General features: G+C 39.0%; 1 protein-coding gene across 8 annotated transcripts in view; it reads left to right on the forward strand.

Moving 5' to 3' along the window:
• PIAS2 (protein inhibitor of activated STAT 2) overlaps positions 1-23271 on the forward strand; it is a 107525-nt gene that overhangs the window by 73691 nt on the left and 10563 nt on the right. For 2 of the 8 annotated variants that reach the window (XM_029921326.1, XM_029921327.1), the window contains exon 14: positions 1339-3507. The exons of 1 other annotated variant lie outside the window; for it this stretch is intronic. In XM_029921326.1, the coding sequence (XP_029777186.1) occupies positions 1339-1521 (183 nt within the window). In that variant the 3' untranslated portion in view covers positions 1522-3507. Of the gene's footprint in view, positions 1-1304; positions 3575-5500; positions 5697-9181; positions 9689-23271 lie in introns of those variants that run through there. 5 more of the 8 variants (XR_003902345.1, XM_029921331.1, XM_029921325.1 and 2 more) reach the window with 5 other exon arrangements.

The raw sequence follows: 23271 nt of genomic DNA on the forward strand, positions 1-23271 counted from the left end.
ATTGTTTAGTAGGAAATTAGAATTGATTCGATTTTAAAGAAGGTTAATGCCTTAGAAATCTAGTCTCTTTAGAGCTCCTGAGCAGCTCTCCCTCCTTAACCAATATCCCTTTGATCTCTTTGTGTGTGACATTTATTTTATTGATGAACCAAGACGGTTATTCATTCTAAACAACAAGCTCCTATTTTGTCAGGCAGCCTAGATTTTAGTCGTTGCTCTTCCCCTGATTGGCAGCTTAAGCCTGGGGCTGGCATTGCCATTTTAAAATTTTTTGGAAGATCAGGTAGTGGAAAAACCTTCAGTTTTAAATTATTGTGTAGTAACTTAGTATCTCTAATGATAGGCTGGAATACTTTATAGAATTGTTAACATTGATCAAATATTCTTACTGATCTTTTTTCAAATAGTTGGTTTAAAGACAAATTTTTAGGACTCCTCCTCTTGTATATAATTGGTCCTCACTTATTTTACTAAAATCAGTGCTGCTGTTTCTCACATAAAATACTTTTGTGGTGACATAAAGCTGTTAGCTCTTGTGTCTCTACTCCTCTTGGACAGTATTAGACTATTAAGAATTCAGGTTTGAATTTGAGAGTCAGTGACCAAGATGGTAAGGAAACTTGAAATATGAATTCTTGAAGGGGGGGTATCAAGTTTCAAAAGGAAGATTAGATCTCCATGAAGATTTATTCCAAGATTCTGTGATTATGTGGGATAATTCTGTTCTGAGCATCCTGTGGTAGTTCGCTACCGTATGGTCTCTATTTTAGAATGAATGCTCTCCCCTGATCACACAAGTATCATTTCATCTATGTCTAGAGGATTCAGGTGGTACTGTTGAGTTGATCAGTCTTAAAATTCTTCCTAAAGAGTCTGATTGATACTAAATTTTGAAAGCATTATTGAATTTTGGATTAGCATTTTTGCTCAATACCATTAGAAATAAATATTTCTTAGCCTTTATCATGTGATTTTAAACGTGGTGTATATGCATTTAGTGAGCAAATTCTTTTTGAGGTTAAGTATGGGTCATAATGGGGGGGGACCGATATTTACTATTAAATAATTCTAGTTATGGTTGACATTTTGTACTTGTACCTATATACTTGGTCTACAAATTCTGCAAGATTTGAGGGAATCAGAAATATGCTGCATTCACTAAACAGTAAAATAGCTCAATTCATACCACTTTTCCATCTGAAGATACAGTTTTGAGAAATTCTAAATCCCGCTGGGATTTCAATATGTGGCTATCACTTATGCATATCTAACAATTTCTAGTCTCTTATTTAAAACCAATGTAGCCTCTTCCTCATCGGCATCATTGTTTGTTTCAAGCAGTACTGTCCTCCTATGTTTTTGGATAGTCTCACCTCACCCTTAACAGCAAGCAGTACGTCTGTCACCACCACCAGCCCCCATGAGAGCAGTACTCATGTTAGTTCATCCAGCAGCAGGAGTGAGACAGGGGTCATAACCAGCAGTGGAAGTAACATTCCTGACATCATCTCATTGGACTAAAGGAGGACTCCCTCGATTCTAGGAATCATTCATCAAAACTGTTCCTTCTTGGATCTCTGGTCCGTGGAAGCTATTTTTTTGGTAACAGTTACTTTGATATTTATTGAAAACGTCAAGTGGATTCTTTTGCTTTCTGAGATGAACGCAGATGACTACAGCAAGAAACAAATGACATGCAAGGATTTTTCTTATTCATGCTGTACTCTGAGCATCAGATACATTCGGCCATAACTGTATCTTCTTGAGATGGATTTCAGTTTCATGTGTTACTGGATGGATTCTGCGTACACTTGGTTAAAAATTTTTTTGTTGTAATAAACAGCAATAAAATTATGTAAATATTCAAGTAAACTTTTTTCTAAAAAGATATAATCAGTGATTCTAAACTGACAGCAACTTTTGTTTAACCTGATGTGAAGGAAAAATACATGGAAGGAAGTCATGTTTGCTGAATGAGTCCCTTCCACGGAGATTTGTTCCATTTCATTGATTATGTAGCCAGAGCTTGGGTTACTCTTTTCTTCCTGATGCCATCGAAGAAAAATGGCCTGTGTTACGTATTTTTCCCTGGTTGTCATTGACACTCTGATGTTGTTTGCTAGCTGTTGCAGAGGAAAGTTCTGGGATTTGGCACTCTTTCTCAGTGATAGTGCTGAAGAACACTATGCAGATCCTGCCCTGATGTAACGTGCTATTTTTGGTAATTATACATGCTCATTCTAGAGATTTCTATAAAATTGGGCTTGCCTTCTCAAAAAAGAAATTCTATGCAGCCATTGAATGTTGAGTGAAATGTTTTTGGAGTAACATGTGGCTAGAATGTTCACTAGAGTTTTCATACTGACCAGAAATATTGAGAGCTTTGAGGCAGCAGAAGACCAGATTTGGGGCAGACAGAAATAACAGAGTTTAATCTCTTCCTAGGAACTTCTTTTGCTCATTTATTTTATGGAATAATATCCAAATCTTTGAAACTTTTCAGATTTTACTAACACTAAGAACGCAAATATGTTTTAGGACCCCTGTCTTATTTCTTACCAGTACAATTTCAGTGTCTGTGATGATTTTCAAGCTTAAAGAAAACACAAACAATAGCAAAGCATGGGGACTGCCTCCGATTTCCTTTCACTTTTTAAAAAAAGGCAATCTTTCCTGTTACCACGAAGGACAAACAATTAGAAATGTCTGAATTTGAGTAAGGAAGGTTTGGGGAAGGTGGGCCTGTAGCCCACTTTGAAAACCACTCATTTAGAGTGGGCTTGTTTTTAAATCCCTTAGGAGATTGAGTTTTACCCTTAGAGAAACATTTCTATCCAAATTTTCTATTTCCATTTGTTTCATTTGGCTTCCTAAATTTTTGAGTTCTCAAGGAATTAATACTTCATGTTTAGCTTTCTCTCCCTAACTGTATCTGTTTTAAAAATAAAACCCTTTTTTAAAAAATGACGTAATCTAACTGATTTCTCAAACCAAAGTGCCCAGATGAAGAGTCTCCCAGCGTCAGGTAGACGAGGGACACCGTCGCATTACTGCAGGGTTGCTGTAACTCCCGGAAGCTGACGTGTCACTGCTTGGGTTTGTTTTTTGGTTCTTGTTTTTTGTTTGTTTGTTTGTTAACACCTCCTCGAGTTTTCAGGGTCACTGCTCTCTTTGTAAACAGATTTGATTTCATATGATTTTCTAACCTCATCTTCCCTTTGACTACATCTTCCCTTAATGTGTTACCCCTTTTGGAGAGCTGCTTCCCATTAAAGCGCGGAGACAAGCCTGCGTCTCCCTGCCCTGGTCTTGCCGTGGTGGCCGTTTTTACCTTCTGAGTCCTCAGACTCCAGTACATATTACAGTCCTTTGGTCCAGACAGGGAATTTCTTCATGGTAAAATTTTCTGTTGCTGCTTGAAATAACAGATGCAATTTCTGTTCACTCTGTAATCAGCTAGAAAACGTATTTGTGTGGTACAATTTGTTAATAAACAAATGATGTATATTTGTTATCATTTTGCTACCCTGTAGATCCTCGGCCTCCCCCTCTGCCATTTACAGAGTTTTATAAGGTAAATGGAAATATTTGTAGAAGTTCATTTATTTACTTGGTTCTTGTAACCAGTACGTCTGTGCTTTTATAGTTGTGCTGTTTCCTTTTTACTATTTTATGAGAACAGTTATAGTGTTCCTTTTTGGTGCTTTACACTGAAATTACATATAAAATTTTAATTTATACAGGCGACCAATGTTTTTAAAAATACATTTTTAAGTTTATAATCTTAAAATTGGGCTTTTAGTATGTATCTTTGAAGGTGAGTACTTTATGCTTTTGCTTTATGATAACAGCATGATCATTAAGCCATTATAGTTTCTTTTTTTGTTTGTTTTCTTTTTTTTTTTTTTTTTTTTTAGCATGGTCACCAAATACATTTACTGAGACCCTGACTTTTTAGCAGTTTATTTTGCTTGCCCAGATTTCTGTGTAACCAAATGTAATACAGTTGGAGAAGAGGTGTCTTAGCTGTTACTTAGATGTCCGCTGTCAGCCAACCAGTGATTATGTGGAGTATCTTGCTTAAGGAAAAGAACTGCGGCTTCTCATCTCCTCTTACAGACGCTGAGGCAACCTACAGTTTTGATCTTTATTCATATATAGAAACGTTACAGGCTTTTTCTTGGCTTTGGTGATTCTTGACACTGTAATCGGCTAAGCTCTGCTTACATTCACAAACTCTCTGACCCTTCGGTGAGCCGCTTTAGGATTTTATTTCCATTTCTGCCCAGAAGGTAAAAATAGTTGGCATGTGTCATAGGATAATTAGAAAACCGAGTGAAATAAAATGAAATTCAGGTTATGTGGCATTTATTTTATAATGTGTTTCAGGAAAGATAGGATGAAATAATTCTGATTAGGTGAGGGTTGTAGTGTAAGTACGTTGAACCATATAACTCTTGGTGTAAAACAAGTTTCTCTAGGGTAGAATCTTAAGGAGTTTGAAGAAAGATTAAATTGTCGGACTTTGAGTAGTAGTCAGAAGAGAGACTATTTTGACTTTGAGATTAGACCTTACAGGCATTCTGCCTTCAGACCAGTCCTGGACATTTGTCACTTAGTAACCAAGTTTGTTTTCTTCTGCTAACAAGTATTCATTATGACATTTTGTCTTTCAGGAAATTTAATTTTTACAAAGCATTAGTTTAAGTCTCAAATATGCTTTTTCTCTCTAGCCCCCAGTTGGTACAAAAGCACTTAACTGTTTACTTTTTTTTCTTTTTTAAGTAAAGACTTGTTTTCCTTTTTTTTTTTTTTTTTTTTTTTCCATTTTGAAAAATGCAGAGCAGTGCGCCATGTAAACTTGGGTCAATGTGTTTTGTGGCCCTGGATCCACATGCTGTGGAGCTTATTGTCATTAAGACCAGTGATTGCAGCCCAGCCTGCTTCACCATCTTTTCTGCTGCAGCTCTACATGAACATGGTGAAACTTGGGAAAAACAATTTAAAATTTCTCAGCTTTTATTTTTTTAAATCTTATGAATGACTGGTTTGTAACCCCCTTTTTGTTACTAGGAGCCACACTCCACTTCCTAGTAGAACAAACAAAGCTATATAAAAATGCCAATTCTTCTTTAATCCTTGATTCAGTAATTTTTGTTTATGTCAGTAAGACATGCTCATTGTGGAAATTTTAGGCAATACAGAAGACTTATAAAGAAAAATGACTGCTTGTATTACATCACCCAGGGGAACAAAAGCACTTTGATATTTTTGCCAGTCTCTGCTACTTGTACATGTTTTTACATAGTTTTATTCATTCTCAGTATAATTTGTATCTTGGCTTTTTCCTTAGTCATTAAAAACTGTCAACATTTATTAATTGCATGATATTTCATTGTATGGATGTGCCTTGATTCGTATAACCTTTCACCATGGGGCATTTTAAATCGCATCTCCTAAAGTTACAGTGAATGTCTTTGTGCATAAATTATTTCCTTAGGATGATTTACTAGAGGTGGAATTTCTGGGTCAAGGAGATGAACACTTTGTAGTTCTTGACTCCTGTCACTTCTCCAAATGACTCCAGCCACATGACATGTGAAGAACAAGAACCCTTTAGGCATATTTTCCAAGAACATGCACCGTTTACCTCAGTGCCGGCGTCAGCACTAAGATCCTCAACCCTCCCTACCCTGGTGAGTGGGGACTGGCTGATTTGGAAATGGTTGGCAAAGATGTTCTCTGGCTGTCTCAGTTTCAACTACAGCTACCTGAAGTGTTCCAGAAACACCTGCCTAAGATACCCAAATAATTCTTCACATAGTTTTACTTGCTCTGTGAAAGTCCATTGTCAGACTATATTTTCCATCCTATTTAGAAAATCTTGACACTTTTTTATAAACCGTTTGTGCCTAGGGCCAGCCCTTAGTAGCCAGCTCTCTGTTTTCCTCTTTCGGTAGGCTTCATTTTGGGCTTTCTGAGCTCCCCAAAGCCAGTAGGATCTCCTGAGCCCAAGGCAGTCCACCCAAACTGGAAGAGTGGTAAGGCTACACAATGAAAGCAGGGCCAGTTTCTCGTTTCACTGTGTATTCTTCTGTGTTTTCAGTGGCACCTTAGAGTTCTAAGGGCAGCTGTGGTGAAAGAAAAACATTGCTTTCTTAGATGTTCAAGGTGTATTATTTTCTTGATTGACATACCACATAATTTCCCAAACTGCTTTTTATTTCAGAATGGCTTTTAAAGCTTCCTTTATCTTGTGTTCTCAAAGCTTAACTCTTAAGAGAAGAAGAGTATTGTGTTATAAAAGAAAATATGCCTTTTATTTTGGCCTTTACCAAACTATTCAGATATTCAGTATGTTTTATAAATGTGTGTGTGGGATAGAGTAGAATAAAAGATCTGGTCCTAGGCTTCAAAGTGTTCACAATCAACTTTTCAGAGATTAAGAATTTTTTTAAATTTTATTTTACATTTATTTATTTTTGAGAGATCGAGAGAGACAGAGCACAAGTGGGGTGGGGCAAAGAGAGAGGGAGACACAGAATCTGAAGCAGGCTCCAGGCTCTGAGCTGTCAGCACAGAGCCCAATGTGGGGCTCGAACCCACAAACCACGAGATCATGACCTGAGCCGAAGTCAGATGCTTAACTGACTGAGCCATCCAGGCACCCCCAGAAATCAAGAATTCTTAACCAATGTTGTACTAAGAAGTGTCATTCCTTACAATAGCCCTTCAAAGGAAAGTGGTAGCCCTCATTTGACGAATGAACAGATTTAGGTAAGTTTCTCAGTGGACTTGGAAGTCTGAGATGGACCTACCTCAAAAGTTCTCTGACTAAACAGAAGTTAATCTATCAGCTAGGCTATTTGGGAATCTAGACATAAGATTATGAGAACTGATTTTAGGTGATAGCCACAGGACTATGGAAGGAGTGGGCATGAGCCATTTCAAAGGAAGACCCAAGATTCAGTGTCATGAATAGATAATAGGGGTAGGAGCTGAATCCATTTCTCAGCCCTGGATAAATAGGGTAATTAATGGTGCTGTTTACAGAGGCAGGAAGCAGTTAGAATGGGCATAGTCATTTCGGGGGAAGCAGTGAGTTTGACAGTAAGCATGAGATTTCAAAAGGAAAGAAGCCACAAAGCTCATGTTTGCTTTTCTGTAGTCTTTTAAGATGTGCAACCGACCTTCTGCCATTTCACTCACTTGCCTCCATTCTGTAGATACTCTAGTTTCTCCTAGCTGCCCATCCACTCTCTCTGCTAAACCATGCTCGCTGCACCTCAACCTTTCCTTTGGATTTTTCTCTTCACTGCCTTGTCACCCATACCCTGCACCTCTCATCAGTGAGAGGCTGTGTTCACATTCCACGTAACTTAAAGAGGTGGGTGGTTGCTGCCCTTTCTCTGTTACGGTTTCTAAATAATTTTTCCCAAGGCCTCTGACCAAACTCTGCCCCATTTGTAGCCAGTGCAGAGGTTATATTGTTAGTACTTCTATTCTTACCAAGGAACCTGATCGAGACCTTGGATTTAATGAAAGCCTCACTTCCTGACTCACCTTGTTTCTTGACATCTTTACTTTGTAGTTCTTCTCAGTCTTCAACGTTTTGATGGATGATCCATTCAACAGTCTAGCCTGTAAGATTTTTGGTAACCTCCAATTTCTTCCACTGAGAATGCCCGACCACTCTTTCCCTGTATTTCTTGTCTATCTTAGGCTCCTCCTTCATTATTACAGCCATGAGCATATCCTCAGACCCTTCCTTCAGTGTCATCCTTTGATTTGGCATCGCATGCTTCTTTTGCCCATTCTTGTCGATCATTACAAATGTCCCTAGTCTTTCAAACCACACCTGTCTCTGCAGATGATCTTACTATCTGATGCACTGAGAAGATTCAGTCTGTCAGCAGTTTCTCCCCACGTGTGCCCATCTTCATTCTCTTTCATTCCAGTCTGAGGACGAGGTGGGCCCAAAGGCCAATTCAGCCACATGGGCATTTAGACTCTTGTCTCCTTTTGTCATCCTCAGGACCTTTTTCCGTCACACTCCCTCTTTTCCTGCATGTCTGTCACCTCTCTACCACTGCTTTTGGCCTAGAAAAGTCTCAGTTATCAAATATTAGATGCTATTACATGCCAGGCATTGTTATCAGGTATCAGAACACAAGATGGATAAACACACTTCACCAAAGCTGCACTTGAATAAAGATGAGTGAAGTAGGGAGATTACAGTGCCGTGGTAAAAGTCAAAATCCAGGGTGCTACCATAGTACATAGATGAGGCAACAAATTGATTTCCTGAAAGTATCACACAAGTAGGACCATGGGAGTTGATGAGTTCAAAATAGCTGAACATCTGCTAAGGAATATTAGGTATGTAAGAAACCATGAAGGGCCTTCTGGAAAAGTGAAAAGGATGGAGGAGTTCTCGTGGTCATTAACAGCACCATCTCTTGAGTTCAGTATGATTGTCTCCATTTGGGAATGTGGAAACTCCTCACAAGAGGCTGAGTGACTTGCCTGTGGTCACACAGTGTTAAGTGGATGGCAGGCTTCAAATTCAGCTTTTACCACCACTTCAGGCCGTCCATGATCATTCTATCTAAACAGTAGGTATTTCCTAACATCACTCTGTTATAATTCTCTGTGGCACTTCAACACCCTGTGTTTATTTTATGTGTTGGTTCACTGTGTATTGTCTGTTTCCCTTACTAGATTGTAAGCTCTGTGAGGGCAGGAGTGACCTCCTTTCACTTGCATCCTAGAGCCTATCAAGGTTTGTGGTGCAAAGTAGGTGCTCAATAAATATTTGGAAATGAAGAAATGATGGATAGCCGTTTGTATTTGACTTGTGCTGACTGTGGAAATAATTTAATACGTGGGCAACCGACGTTCACCAAGAGAGGAAAACAAGAGGAGATAACATGTTTGGGGCAGAAGGTAGAGGTGACAAGTGCATGGGATTTGGGAGGAAGTCTGTGCACTGACTTAGACTCCAGAATCTTACAGGGACAAGCATCAGGAATGCAGAATTTGTAGGCCAGTGCACATTGAGGAGAATAATGTGTAAGCAGGTGCTGCATTAAACCTGAAAGCCTAAGAGACCCTCTTACAGACACAGCCTCCTGTGTGTATATATGACTGGGGTAATTCTGTGTGTAATCTGTTTACTTAGGACCATTCATCTGGGTCAGGTACACCACCCTGAGTTTCTGATTGATCAGCTTCTGTCTCCCAAGGCCAATAGCCACCCAAGTTGTCACTGGACTCTGTACTTTGAGATTGGAACAAGAATCAGCCTGCTGTCTCTGGAAGTCGTGCCCACATGCCGTTAGATGAGTAACAGGCTTCTCCTACAACATACTGATAGTACTGAAGTCCCGGAGGTGTAACAGCTCTACCAGAGAAGTCAGTGAGTGAGAAAAATACTGCAAAAGGAACACAACAAGGAGATGGAGAAGAAGCACCTGAGGTGGAAAGGAAATCAGGAATGATGCCACAGAGCCCAAAACCATAGAGTATTTCAAGAAGAGAGGGATCAGTGAAGTTAAAAGCTCTTATAAAAAGTATCCATTAAAAAAATGAATTTCAGAAACATAGTATTCAAATCTATACTTAATTGATTGTAACTGCTTTATGTAAACAAAAAGCTGCTAATTAAACTAAGACCCATTGCTTTCAATATGCGTCTTATAATTTAAGAGTTATGATAATCTCTTTCCTTGGTTTTCTCAACCAGGCCATATCTAATTTCACCAAGAACAATTTCAGTGACATGATGAGGGTAAATCCAGGTTGTGGTGGTGGGGTGAGGACTGCAAAATACAGACATGAGGTGTGCAAGTATAGACCGTGCAGCTGGCTCTGATTAAGCGTGAGGCTCTAGCAGTAAGAAATGTGTATGGTTGAGAGAATTTTTTTTTAATAAGATGGGAAAAACTTGAGTCTCCTACTTAAGTGCTAATTGGATAGTGGGATGCAGTCAGTAGAGAGGGATAGGTGAGTGTGGGCAGTGCAATAGGGGTTGACCTACACCTAGGTTCCTAAGCAAGAGGGAGAAGTTGGCATCAGTATCAGAGGCAGATGAGGGATGGGTATGCACACAGGTGTGTCAGTTGGGCAGCAGGGAGCTCAAAAGGGAGCTCAAAGTTTTCATCTAATGGTTTCTCTTTTATGTTTTTGAGAACCAAGAGATAAAAAAAAAAAAACAATAGAGATAGAAATAAGTGTTAGCAAGGCTGTGGAGAAAAGGGAACTTTTGTGCATTGTTCATGGGAATGTAAATTGGCACAGCCACTTTGGAAAACACTATGGAGGTTCCTCAAAAAATCAAAAATAAGTCTATATGATCCAGCAATTCCACTTCTGGGTATTTATCTGAAGAAAATGAAAACACAAATTCAAAAAGATCTAGGCAGCCATACATTTGTTGTAGCATTATTTATAACAGCCAAGATATGGAAATAGCCTAAGTGACCTTCAACAGATGAATAGATTCAATAGATTTATGGGTAAAGATGTGTGTGTACACACATACAACAGAATATTATGCAGCCATAAAAATGATGAGATCTTACATTTGCAACAACATGGAAGGTCCTAGAAGGTATTACACTAAGTGAATTAAGTCAGAAAAAGACAAACCATATGATTTCACAAGTGGGATCTGAAAAACCAAAAAAAAAGGAAACAAATAGAACAAACTGGTGGTTGCCTGAGGGGAGGGCATGCAAGTATGGATGAACTAGTTGAGGATTAAGAGATACAAAGTTAAACAGTTACAAGTTAGGGATGAGTACTACAGCATGGGGAATACAGGCAATAATATTGTGACAATTTTGTATGGTGACAAACGGTAACTACACTTAGGATTAGCTTTGCATAATGTGTATAAGTGTTGAATCACTCTTACACCTGAAACTAATACTGTATATCAACTATACTTCAGTTAAAATAATTTTTAAAAAACAGAGGTAGTTTGGAATAGTGTTAGAATGGGAAAGAATGAGCTAGAAAAGAACAGCAATGAGTTAGACCAGAGACTTAGTGGCATCCGTTCTTCTGTAGGACTTTTCAGCAGTTCTCGTTAGTAAAGTCTATTCAGGGTTGGGGTTTTATAAAGTCCATGCAACAGAAGAATGACAGGAATAACATCTTAAGGGACCTGGCAAGTAGTTGTGACACAATGGAAGCTCCGCTGCCATCACACTCCTGAAATGATTCTTGCTGAATTCAAAATGTGCACGTAATCGCCAAAGTTCCACAGATTTGACTTGTCAACAATCTGCATTTGACACAGTCCCTTCCATTCCTTGGTTTTTGTGGCAACACAGTTTTTATTTCTGAATTCTTCAGGAACTCCTTCTCTTTTCTCTGCCCTGGAAATGCAAATAGAGGTGTGACCTTGCTTGGTTGACTGCATTTCCCAGCCACTTGACCCACATTCCTGGTTACACTCAACCACTCCACTAGAATGTAATTTCCTTGAGCGCTAGGATCTCTGTTTTGTTAACCACATTATTGCAAGTGTCTAGAATAGTTTTACTTTCAACCTACACCATTACCTTTGAAGTGAGTTTCTTATAGACTGCGTATGGTTTGTTTTATGGTAGAACCTTTATTGAGACGTAATTCACATACATATAGTTGTAGTTTGCGAGGGCTGCTGTGAAAACGTTCCACAAATGGAGAGACTTAAACAACAGAAATGTATTTTCTCATGATGTGGAGGCTCTGAGGCCAGGGTGTCCAGAGGGTTGACTCTCTTTAAGGGCTCTGAGGAAGATCTACTCCAGGTCTCTGGCTTGTAGGTGGCCGTCTTTACCCTGTGTCACCTCACTCACATTGTCTTCCCTCCATGCCTGTCTAAAGACAACATTTATATTGGATTAGGGCCCACATTCATGGCCTCAGTTTAACTTGATTACTTGTAAAGGTCCTATCTCCAAATAAGGCTCCATTTTGAGATATTGAGGGTTAGGACTCCAGCATAACTTTTTTTGTGGGAGACACAATTCAACACATAGTCCATGTAGTTCACTCATTCAAAGTGTACAATTTTCATTGGTTTTTGGTAGATTCACAGAGTTGTGTGACCATACCTTTTTACAACATTATCCTCACCCCCAAAAGGAACTCTGCCCATTAGCAGTCACACATCCCTGGGTGAGGGAAGAAGTCTAGGCTTTCAACTCAACCTTCGCTGATGGGTCGTGATGGAACCCAAAGTTTTTCCTGTGGTGTTTGACTGGAGTGTTTATTGCATAAAATATTATTTAAAAACTAATAAGCAGACAAACACTAATATGTCAAAATATTTTGTTTTCTCAATTAGAAAGCCATAGAGTGGGGCACCGAGGTGGCTTAGTTGGTTGGTCATCCAACTCTTGATTTCTGCTCAGGTCACAATCTCACGGTCATGGTCATGGAGTTGAGCCCTGCATCAGGCTCAGTGCTGAGCATGGAGTCTGCTTGAGATTCTCTTTTTCTCTCCCTCTCCCCCTCCCCCCCCCCCCCCCCCCCCGTCTCTAATAACAAAAGGCCATAGAGCAAGTGTTGGCTAATAGAAATTTCTTAAAGAGCTTTTGCAAATGGCTAGGACTACTATAAAGAGTTAACAGTGGTTAATCACAGGTTTGTGTGAAAGGATTCTGTTAATCTGTTGTTCATATGGCATTTCATTGTTTCTCGCAAAGTTCTATAAATTTCAGTGACCCCCCGCCCCCCCGGTTGATCGCAGATTCTGAATAGATAGGTAGCTTTTATGTGGTTCCGTCGTCCCCTTCTCCCTGGCAGCCATGGCGGAACAGTCTCAGAGCAGGATTTCACAGGTGAGGCAGCAGGAAGGAGAGAGCAGGATGTCATGATCTCTGCTGAATACAAAAATAATACTCATTGGGGCACCTGGGTGGCTCAGTCGGTTAAGCCTCCGACTTCGGCTCAGGTCAGATTTCACGCCCGTGGGTTCGAGCCCCGCGTCAGGCTCTGTGCTGACAGCTCAGAGCCTGGAGCCTGCTTCGGATTCTGTATTTCCCTCTCTCTCTGCCCCTCCCCCTCTCATGCTCTGTCTCTCTCTCTATCAAAAATAAATAATACATTAAAAAATAATACTCATTGTAAAAGAAAGAGAGATCTGAAATTATGATTAAATAGCTGTTTCACCCAGAAAAAAAATTATATTTTTAGTCTCACATTTGTTTTCTTTCAATTTGCTGCCAATTTGCTAACATGAAAGCTTCATTAAATAGGGGTCCCAAGGGATGGTAATTATTTGGGGTTTGATTGTTTCTTAAGTTATAGTCCTGTATCTCTCAGGGGAGAAAGGACAAAAAGTCTAGCAAAAGCTTTGGCCACTCGATTTAGGGATGTGGAAGGCATCAGGGACCCTCATAAAGGCAGTTTCAGTAGAGTGGTAAGATAAGAGCCTACTAGAGTTCATGAGGCGGTGGAAGAGAGAAAGTAAAGTCAGTGATTACTGACCACTGTGGCAAGAGTCAGCAATCGTTAATGCTGAGGTATGTTCATAGTAGGGGTGCTGAGGATGAGGAGGAAAGGCAGGATTATAGAAGAGAATGTGAAGGAGCTGAGAGGCCAGAAGGGTTGGAAGGGCCATCCAAGCAGCTATTGAGGTCACCAAGAAACACAACAGGCATAGTGTTGGACAGGGGGACTGAGCCGGGGGCTGGCTTCAGGAAGTGAGGTAAGTGACAGGGTAGGTCTGTAGATGACTGCACCAAGGGAGGCTGGTATTACTCCACCGTAGGAACTGGAGGTTTTCAGGGAGGTGAAAGGGAGAATCATCTGGATGCAGTCATTGGTCTGTCCACTGGGAGGGGTGAGAGAAGGCATATCCACTCAAGAGTGTTGCAGTATAAGTAGGATCTTTAGGAGAGAGATGGGGTTCCTACTTCGTTCCTTTTTATGGCTGAATAGTGTTCCATTGTATGGATGTATCGTGCTATGTTTATCCACCAGTTGATTGCTATTTGGGTTATTTGGATGTTACAAATAATGGTACTATGAATATTCATGTACAAGTGTTAATGTGGACATATGTTTTTGTTTCTCTTATGTATATACCTAGGAGTGGAACTTCTGGGTCATATAGTAAACTCCATGTTTAACATTTTGACTGTTTTCCAAAGTGGCTGCACCATTTTAAATTCCCCCCTGGAAAAGAAATCAGGTCTCTGATTTCTTCATATCCTCACTAAAATTTGTTTTTTATTATCTGTGTGTGTGTGTGTTTAATTATAGTCTTCCTAGTGGGCTTCCATGTTACCTATTAGGTTTTGATTTACATTTCTCTAATGATGTTGATCATCTTTTCACATGCTCAGTGGTTATTTGTATATCTTCTTTGGAGAAATATCTATTCAGATCCTTTACCCATTTTTTAAAAAGACTTCATTTATTTTAGGGCAGCCTTAGGTTCATAGGAAGATTAAGAGGAAAGTATATAGATTTCGCATGTAACTTCTGCCCTCACACATGCAGAGCCGCCCCCAGTATCCATATCCCCCACCAATGTGGTACCTTTGTTAACAATTGATAAGCCTTCATTGACACAACATTATCATCCAAAGTCCATAGTGTTCACTCTTAGTGTTTATATTAGATGGGCTTGAGAAAATGTATAATGATATGTATTCATTACTGTAGTATCATACAGAGTATTTTCATTTCCCTAAAAATCCTCTGTGAGCCCCCTATTTATACATCCTCCCCACCCCCATCCTTGGCAACCACTGATCTTTTTTGCTGTCCCGATAGTTTGATTTTTTTCAGAATGTCATATAGTTTTGAATCATTCAGTATGTACACTTTTCAGATTGGCTTCTTTCACTTAGTGATATGCATATAGAGTTCCTCTACTTCATGGTAAGAGTATGTTAGGTTTCATAAGCAACTGTCAAACTGTCTTCCAAAGTGGCTATCATTTTGCATTCCCGCTACTGGTGAATTTGAATCCCTGTGTTTTCTACATCTTTATCAGTATTTGACATTATCAGAGTTTTGGATTTTAGCCATTTTAATAGCTATTATAGCAACATCTCATTGTTTTAATTCCCTTTTGATGTGTGATGTAAAGTGTCATTTCATATGCTCATTTGCCATCTATAAGTCATCTTTGTTGTCAGTTCAGATCTCTTGCCCATTTTTAAATTGGTTTGTTCATTTTCTCATTATTGAGTTTTAACAGTTTTTTTTTTTGGAAATCAGTCCTTTATCAAATACATACTTTGCAAATCTCTTTCCCTAGTCTGTGGCTTGCCTTCTTATTCTCTTTCCAGTGTCTTTGGCAGAGCAGGAGTTTTTAATTTTAATGAAGTTTCAGTGTAGCAGGTTTTTTTTTTTTTTCTGTCATGGATCATAGTTTTCATGTTGTATCTAAAAAGTCATTGCCCTATCCAACATCATCCAGATTTTCTCCTGTTATCTTTTAGGGGATTTATACCTTGTGTTTTATATTTAGCTCTGTGATTCATTTTGAGTTAACCTTTGTGAATGGTGCAAGGCTGTGTCTGAGGTTTTTTTTCCTTTTTTTTTTTTTCATGTGGATGTCTATTCTAGTACCATTTATTGAAAAGATTATCCTTTCTCTGTTGAATTGCCTTTGCTCCTTTGCCAAAGATCAGTTGACTGTATTTGTGTGGGTCTAAATCTAGGCTCCTTATTCTCTTCCACTGGTCTATTTGCCTGTTCTTTGACCAATACCACACTGTCTTAGATACCATGGATTTGGATTAAGTCTTTAGAATTTTTTTTTATGTTTTTAATTTATTTTTGAGAGACAGAGACAGTGCAAGCAGAGGAGTTAGAGGGAGATACAGAATCTGAAGCAGGCTCCTGGCTCTGAGCTAACTGTCAGCACAGAGCCCGACATGGGGCTCGAACCCACGAACCATGAGATCATGACCTGAGCCGAAGCCAGACACTTAACCGACTGAGCCACCCAGGCGCCCCTGGATTAGGTCTTGAAGTCGGGTAGTGCCAGTCTTTGTTCTTCTCTTTCAATATTGTGTTGGTTATTCTGGGTCCTCTGACTCTATATAAAGTTTAGAATCAGTTTGTCAATATCTACAACTTACTGAGATTTTGATTATGATTGTGTTGAATGTATAGATTAAGTTGGAAGGAATTGATATCTTAACAATATTGAATGTTCACATAAATAGACATGCAATATCTATCCATTTGTCTTATTTCATGAGGGTTTTGTTGTTTTCCTCACATAAATTTTATACATAATTGGTTAAATTTATGCCTAAATATTTATTTGTTTTTCCTTTGGTGCTAATAGTATTATGTTTTTTATTTCAAATTCCAGTTATTCATTGCTGGTATATAAGAAAGCAATGGACTTTTGTATATTGTTAACCTTGTAGCCTGGAACCTTCCTATAATCACTTATTAGTTCCAGGAGGTTCTTTTGCCCATTAATTTGCATTTTCTAAACAATCATGTCATCTGCTAACAAAGACAGTTTTATTTCTTCCTTCCCAATCTGTATACCCCTTATTACCTTATTGCATTAGCTAGTACTTCTTGTATGCTGCTGAATAGGAGTGATAAGAGGTAACATCCTTGCCTCGGCTTTCTCATCACTAAGTATGATGTTAACTGTATGTTTTTAGTAAATGTTCTTCATCAAGTTGAGAAAGGTCTTCCTATTCCTAGTTTGCTGAGCATTTTTATCATGAATGGGTCTTGGATTTAATGAAATGTTTTTTCTGCACCTATGGATGTGACCATGTGTTTTTCTTCTTTAGTCTATCAAGGTGATGGATTACATTAATTGAGTTTTTTTTAAGTTTATTTTATTTGAGAGAGAGAGAGGGAGGGGGAGGGAGAGGATATGAGTGGAAGGGCGCAGAGAGAGGGGAGACAGAATCTGAAGCAGACTTCAGGCTCCAAGCTGTCAGCACAGAGCCCGATGTGAGGCTTGAACTCACAAACTATGAAATTATGACCTGAGCCAAAGTTGGAAGCTTAACCAACCGAGCCACTCAGGTGCCCCAGTCATTGATTTTTTAATGTTGAAGCAGCCTTGCATACCTCAAAAAATCCCAGTTGGTCATTGTGTTTACTTGTTTTTGTATACTGTTGGATTTGATTTGCTAAAAAGGAGCATAATTTGTTTTGGAAACATGCTTGTAACCCAAAGCACTTGTATATCAAAGCAAATGTCAAGAACCATTGGCTTAGTTGTGATCATATGATGTTTGGCATCATGTCCTACTCGTATTGCAAGATGGATCATTTATCAAATTAGAAAATATTAGAAATGTTTGCTTGTCTTGTGGAACACTCACGGAACAAGTTACTCACAATCCAAGGTTTTAGTGTACTTTGTTGAGGATTTTTACAGCTAGGCTCATGAGAGAGATTGGTCTGTAGTTTAAAATGTCTTTGTCTGGTTTTGGTATTAGGTAATGCTGGTCTCCTAGAATTAGTTAGGAAGTACTCCCTCTGCTTCTAGTTTTTGATGAGTTTATAGAGAATTGGTATCATTTCTGATTTAATTGTTTGGTGGAATTCTGTGAACCCATCTGGGGCTGGTGCTTTCTGCTTTGGAAGCTGAATAATTATTGACTCAGTTTCTTTAGTAGATACAGGTTTATTATCCAGATTATTTATTTTTCTTTCTGTGAAGTTTGGTAGTTACAAGGATTTGGTCATTTCATCTAGGTTATCAAATTTGTGGGCATTTATGCTCCTTTATTATCCTTTAATGTCCATGGTATCAGGAATGATTTCCTTTCTGATATTAGTTATTTGTATCTTCTCCCTTTTTTTCTTAATTAACCTGGCTACAGTTTATCAGTTTTACTGATATGGGGGTGGGAGGTGGTTCATTGGTTTTCTCTACTGATTTCCTGTTTTCAATTGCATTGATTTCTTTTCTAATTTTTATCATTTCTTCTACTTCCTTTGGATATAATTTGTTCCTCTGTTTCTAGTTTTCTGAAGTGGAAGCTTAGATGATTGATTTTAGATATTTCTTTTTTTCAATATATACATTCATTGGTATAAATTTTAAACTAAGCAATGCTATTTGCTATATCCCATAAATTTTGAGACATTGTATTTCATTTTCATTTATTTAAAAATATTCTTAAATTCCTCTTGAAAATTTTGGCTCATGTGTTATTTACAAGTATGCTATCTGATCTCCAAGCATTTGGGGGGCGGGGGCAGGGGGAGAGTTCTACTTACTCTGTTACTGACTTCTGACTTAATTCTGTTGTGGTCTGAGAGTATATTATATGTTTCCTGCTCTTTTAAACTTGTAAAGGTGTGTTTTATGGCCCTGAATGTGGTCAGTCTTGATGAATTCTGTGTGAGGTTGAGAAAAATGTGTGTTCCGTTGCTGTCAGATGAGGGATTCTGTCGCTGTCACTTAGATCTGGTTGATGGTACTGTGCAGTTCCTTATGTCCTAAGTGACTTTGTGCTGCTGGATCTCTCCATTCCTGATAGGTGTTGACATTTCCAACTGTGTGGTGGATGTGTCTCTTTCTCCTTGAAATTCTCTCCGGTTTGGTCTCAAACATTTTGACTGTTAGGTGCACACATATTAAGGACTGCTATGTCTAATGGAAGAATTGACTCTGCTATTATATAATGCCCCTCTTTATCCCTGATAGTTTTCCTTCTTCTAAAGTCTGCTTTGTCTGAGGTTAATAGAGATATTCTAGCTATCTTTGGTTGGTGTTGACATGGCACATCTTCCTCCACTCCTTTACTTTTACTATCTGTGTCTTTATATTTAATTGTGATTATAATGGGTTTCTGGAGACTCCTAGGTGGCTCAGTTGGTTGAGTGTCTGGCTCTCGGTTTCAGCTCTGGTTGTGATCTCACAGTTTCAGGAGTCCAAGTCCTGTGTTAGGCTCTGTGCTAGCAGTGCTGAGCCTGCTTGGGATCCTCTGTCTCTCCATCTCTCTCTGCCCCTTCCCCACTTGTGGTATCTCTTTCCAAATAAATAAATAAACTTTAAAAAAATGAAGTGGGTTTCTGGTAGACAACATAGTTTGGTCTTGTTTTTTTGATCCACTCTGACAGTCTCTGTCTTTTAATTGGTCTATTTACACCATTGATATTTAAAGTGTTTTTTATGTAGATGAGTTAATATGTGCCATATATTTTCTTATTCTCTGTTTATCTGTTTATTGCCCATGTTATTTGTTTTCCCCCCTTTTTTCTGCATTTTATATTCCATTTTTTTTCTTTGAAGCATATCAATTTTACTTTTGGGGTTTTTTTTTGTTGTTTTTTTTTTAGTGATTGCCCTTAAGTTTGCAAGATAAATTTACAGCTAACCCCTGTTCTTTGTTAGGGTAACACTGTACCACTATATGGCTAATATAAGTGTCTTATACAGATGGTCCCCAATTCCTCCCTTTATCTTTTATGATATTGCCGTGGGGTTCCTGGGCCCAGTCAGTTGAGTGTCCAACTCTTGATTTTGGCTCAAGTCATGATCTCCTGGTTCATGAGTTCGAGCCCTGTGTTGGGCTCCATGCTGACAGTGGGGAGCCTGCTTGGTATCCCCCCCCCCTCTCTCTCTCTCCTCTCTCTCTCTGCCCCTCCCACACTCACTCTCTCTCTCTCTTTCTCTCTCTCAAAATAAATAAACTTTAAAAAATTGATATTGCTGTCCTTCACTGAATTTATCCATAGCTATAATCACTGAATATTTTGTTACTGTTATTTTGAACAAACTGTTCAAATAAGAATAAGAAAAATAAAAGCTTTTATTTTACCTTCAAGTATTCCTCCTCTAATGCTTCCTCCTTTCATTGAGCAGATCTGAGTTCTTGACTTACATCATTTTCCTTCTTCCTGAAAATTTTCATTTAACATTTCTTGCTTGACAAGGCTATGGTTAACAAATTCCCTTTGTTTTTGTTTATCTGAGAGAGTCATTATTTTGTCTTAAATTTTGAAAGATAATTTTGCTAGAGACATAATGCTGGGATGATAGGGGTTTTTTCCCCCACCATTTTAAATATTTCGCTCCACTCTCCTTTTGCTTACACAGTTTCCAAAGAGAAGTCCAATGTAATTCTTATCATGGCTCCTTTATAGGTAAGATATCTTTCCCCTTTGGATTCTTACAAGATTTTGATTTCCTGCACCTTGAATATAATATGCTTGGTGTGGATTTTAAAAATATTTATCTTGATTGGTGTTCTCAGAGCTTCCTGAATCTGTGGTTTGGTGTCTCATTAATTTTGGGAAATTCTCTGTGACTATTAATTGCAAATACTTCTTTGGTCCCTTTCTCTTTTTCTTCACTCTCTGGTATTCCCATCAAGTGTATGTATCTCTTTATAACTATGCCACAGTTCTTGGATGATCAGTTCCTTTTTTTTTCCCATTTCAGTTTTAGAAATATTAAAAATTTTTTTTCATGTTTATTTTTGCAAGAGAGAAAGGGAGTGCTAGTGGGGAAGGGGCAGAGAGAGAGAGAGACAGAGAAGCCCAAGGCAGGGCTCGAACCCTGAAATGTGAGATCATGACCCGAGCCAAAGTCAGACGCTTAATGATTGAGCCACCCAGGTGTCCCTAGAGATTTTTATTAACATTTCTTCAAGGTTACTGGTTCTTTACTCAGCCATGTCTAGTCTGTTGATGAGCTATTATTGGGATGAGCACTGGGTATTATATGAAAGTGATGATTCTACCCCCAAAACCAAGGGCACACTATATACACTGCATGTTAGCCAACTTGACAATAAATTATATTTTTTAAATGCATGATTTTTATGACAAACGTTTTTTTTATTTCTAGAATTTATTTTTTATTCTTAGAATTTTTATCTTTTTTGTGTATGTTATCTATCTGTCCTTGCATGGTGTCCCATTTTGTTTCATTAGAGCCCTTACCTTATTAATCATAAATTGCTTGAAATCCCAGTCTGAGAAGTTCATCATCTCTGCTGTATGTGAGTCTGTTCTGGGGCTTGTCCTCTCTTCAAACTGTTTTGTTTTTGTAGTATGCCTTACAATGTTTTCACTGGAAGTCCAACCCAATAGACGCTGGGTCCACGGGGCCCAGTGTGGTTCCCAGGAAGGTTTCTGCTCTTGGGCTTCTACCCTGATTGGTTATGATTCTCTGCATCCTCCTGTCTGTCTCTCCGTTTGGGGGGGGCAGCAGTTTACATTGTGATGCTACTTCTCTGCTGGATCTAGAAGGGTGGTTGATTTTCAGTTCGTTCAGCCTTCTTCCTCTTGCTCAGGTGGGAATGATGGCTTCTAAGCTCCTTTCACACTGGACCAGACTCTTCAACTTCTGAAGGGGGTTCTTGGCTTCCTCCCTCATTCCCACTCCCTGCCCTGTGGCCCAAAATATGGGACTCATCTGGGCTGTTTCCCCATCTCTCTCAGATCCCTTTCCTTCATTGCCATATGTCCAGTGGCTTGAGAACTATTTTTTTTCCTGTTTTTTAAAATTTTTATTTTTAAAGAATTTTCTCAGGTAGAGGAGTAAATCTGACTCCTGTTATTCCATCTTGGCCTGAAGCAAAAGCGGCTAGTTTTATTTTCAATAATAATTTTTTTTAAGTTTAATATTAATTTATATTTGAGAGAGAGAGTGAGACGTGAGCAGTAAAAGGGCAGAGAGAGAAGGAGACACAGAATCCAAAGCAGGCTCCAGGCTCTGAGCTGTCAGCACAGAGCTTGATGAGGGGCTCGAACCCATAAACCATGAGATCATGACCTGAGCTGAAGCTGGATGCCCAACCTACTGAGCCACCCAGAAGCCCCTCAATAATAATATTTAATACCAATTTTCCTCCCACTCTCCATTTACAGCTTTCTTTCTTGGGCATATCTGCTACTTTGAGTAAGATGAGAAGTAAAAGAAGCACCACTTGTCCCCCCCGCCGCCATATTTGGCAGCATTTCTCTTGGTCATCCTAGCTTCCCAGCTAGCTTTCCCAGCTGTTGTAAACTCTTTTTCTCACTGATTATACCTCTTCTTGCCCCAGGCTGTGAGAACCTACAGCCTTTCTCCCCTATGCCCTGACCTCAGAGTCTGTCCTTGTCTTTCACATCATCAAATGATAGCTCGCCTCAAAGCATCAAAGTGGGGGGATGCTTACTTCAGTTAAAGAAGCAAAGCTCTAGCAGTAGGTCTTAAATTAGATCTTAAAGGCATTTCATTTTAATGCGGGAAGACATGCCTTCTAACTTACAAATGATGTAGAGTTAGGGACACCTGGCTGGCTCAGTCAGTAGAGCATGCAACTCTTGGTCTTGGGGTCCTAAGTTTGAGCCCCATGTTGGGTGTAGAGCCCTACTTAAATAAGTAAATAGTTTATTTCTTATTTAAAAGAGTTTCAGTGTTTATTTTTTGAGAAAGAGAACAAGCTAAGTATGTAGAAAGAGGGAGAGAGAAATGCCAAGCAGGCTCCACACTATCAGTGCAGAGCCTGATGTAGGCCTCGAACTCACAAATCTGGAGATCATGACTTGAGCCAAATCCAAAAGCCAAACACTCAATTGACTGAACCACCCAGGCACCCCAATAAGTAAATAGTTCTAAAAAATAATGTAGAGTTGTATTTCCCAGTTGAAAGACAACTTATATAATGATTTGGAGAAACTGCGTATTTTCAGACTCATGGGCTGACTCTGTCATTCATAGCAGCTGTATGTTGGAGATACACAAGCCTAGGTTTTTAATTCTTGAGGAAAACCTTTCTGTCTCAGCAGGCAATTACATTCTTGGGAGGGGCGAGGTCATGCTACATACATGTCTTTCTCTAACTTGGACTCTTGTAACTGTAGGAAACATGTCACTTTCATCCTGGCCTACCTATGGCTATTTCTTACAGCAACAAATTTGTCATTTTTTTAAATAAATTAATGTTTATTTATTTGGGGGAGGGGGAGAACGAGAGCATGAACAGAGGAGGGGCAGAGAGACAGGGAGACACAGAATCTGAAGCAGGTTCCAGGCTCTGAGCTGTCAGCACACAGCCCAGTGTGGAACTTGAACTCACAGTGAGATCATGACCTGAGCTGAAGTCAGACTGAGCCACCCAGGTGCCCCAAATTTGTCATCTTAAATCACAAATTGTATCATGTAACTGCTCTGTTCACACCTGCAGTGTTTTCCTGGCTCCCTCAGGGTAAAATCCAAACACTATAATCCTGAGCTACAAGGCCCTCCATTAGTGATTCTAAAACTTTCACTTGTGACCACAGTAAGAAATATAGTTTACATTACATCTTAATATACACACTTTATAT

This window comes from Suricata suricatta, chromosome 14 (assembly GCF_006229205.1).
Source record: "Suricata suricatta isolate VVHF042 chromosome 14, meerkat_22Aug2017_6uvM2_HiC, whole genome shotgun sequence".
Classification (NCBI taxonomy): Eukaryota; Metazoa; Chordata; class Mammalia; order Carnivora; family Herpestidae; genus Suricata; species Suricata suricatta.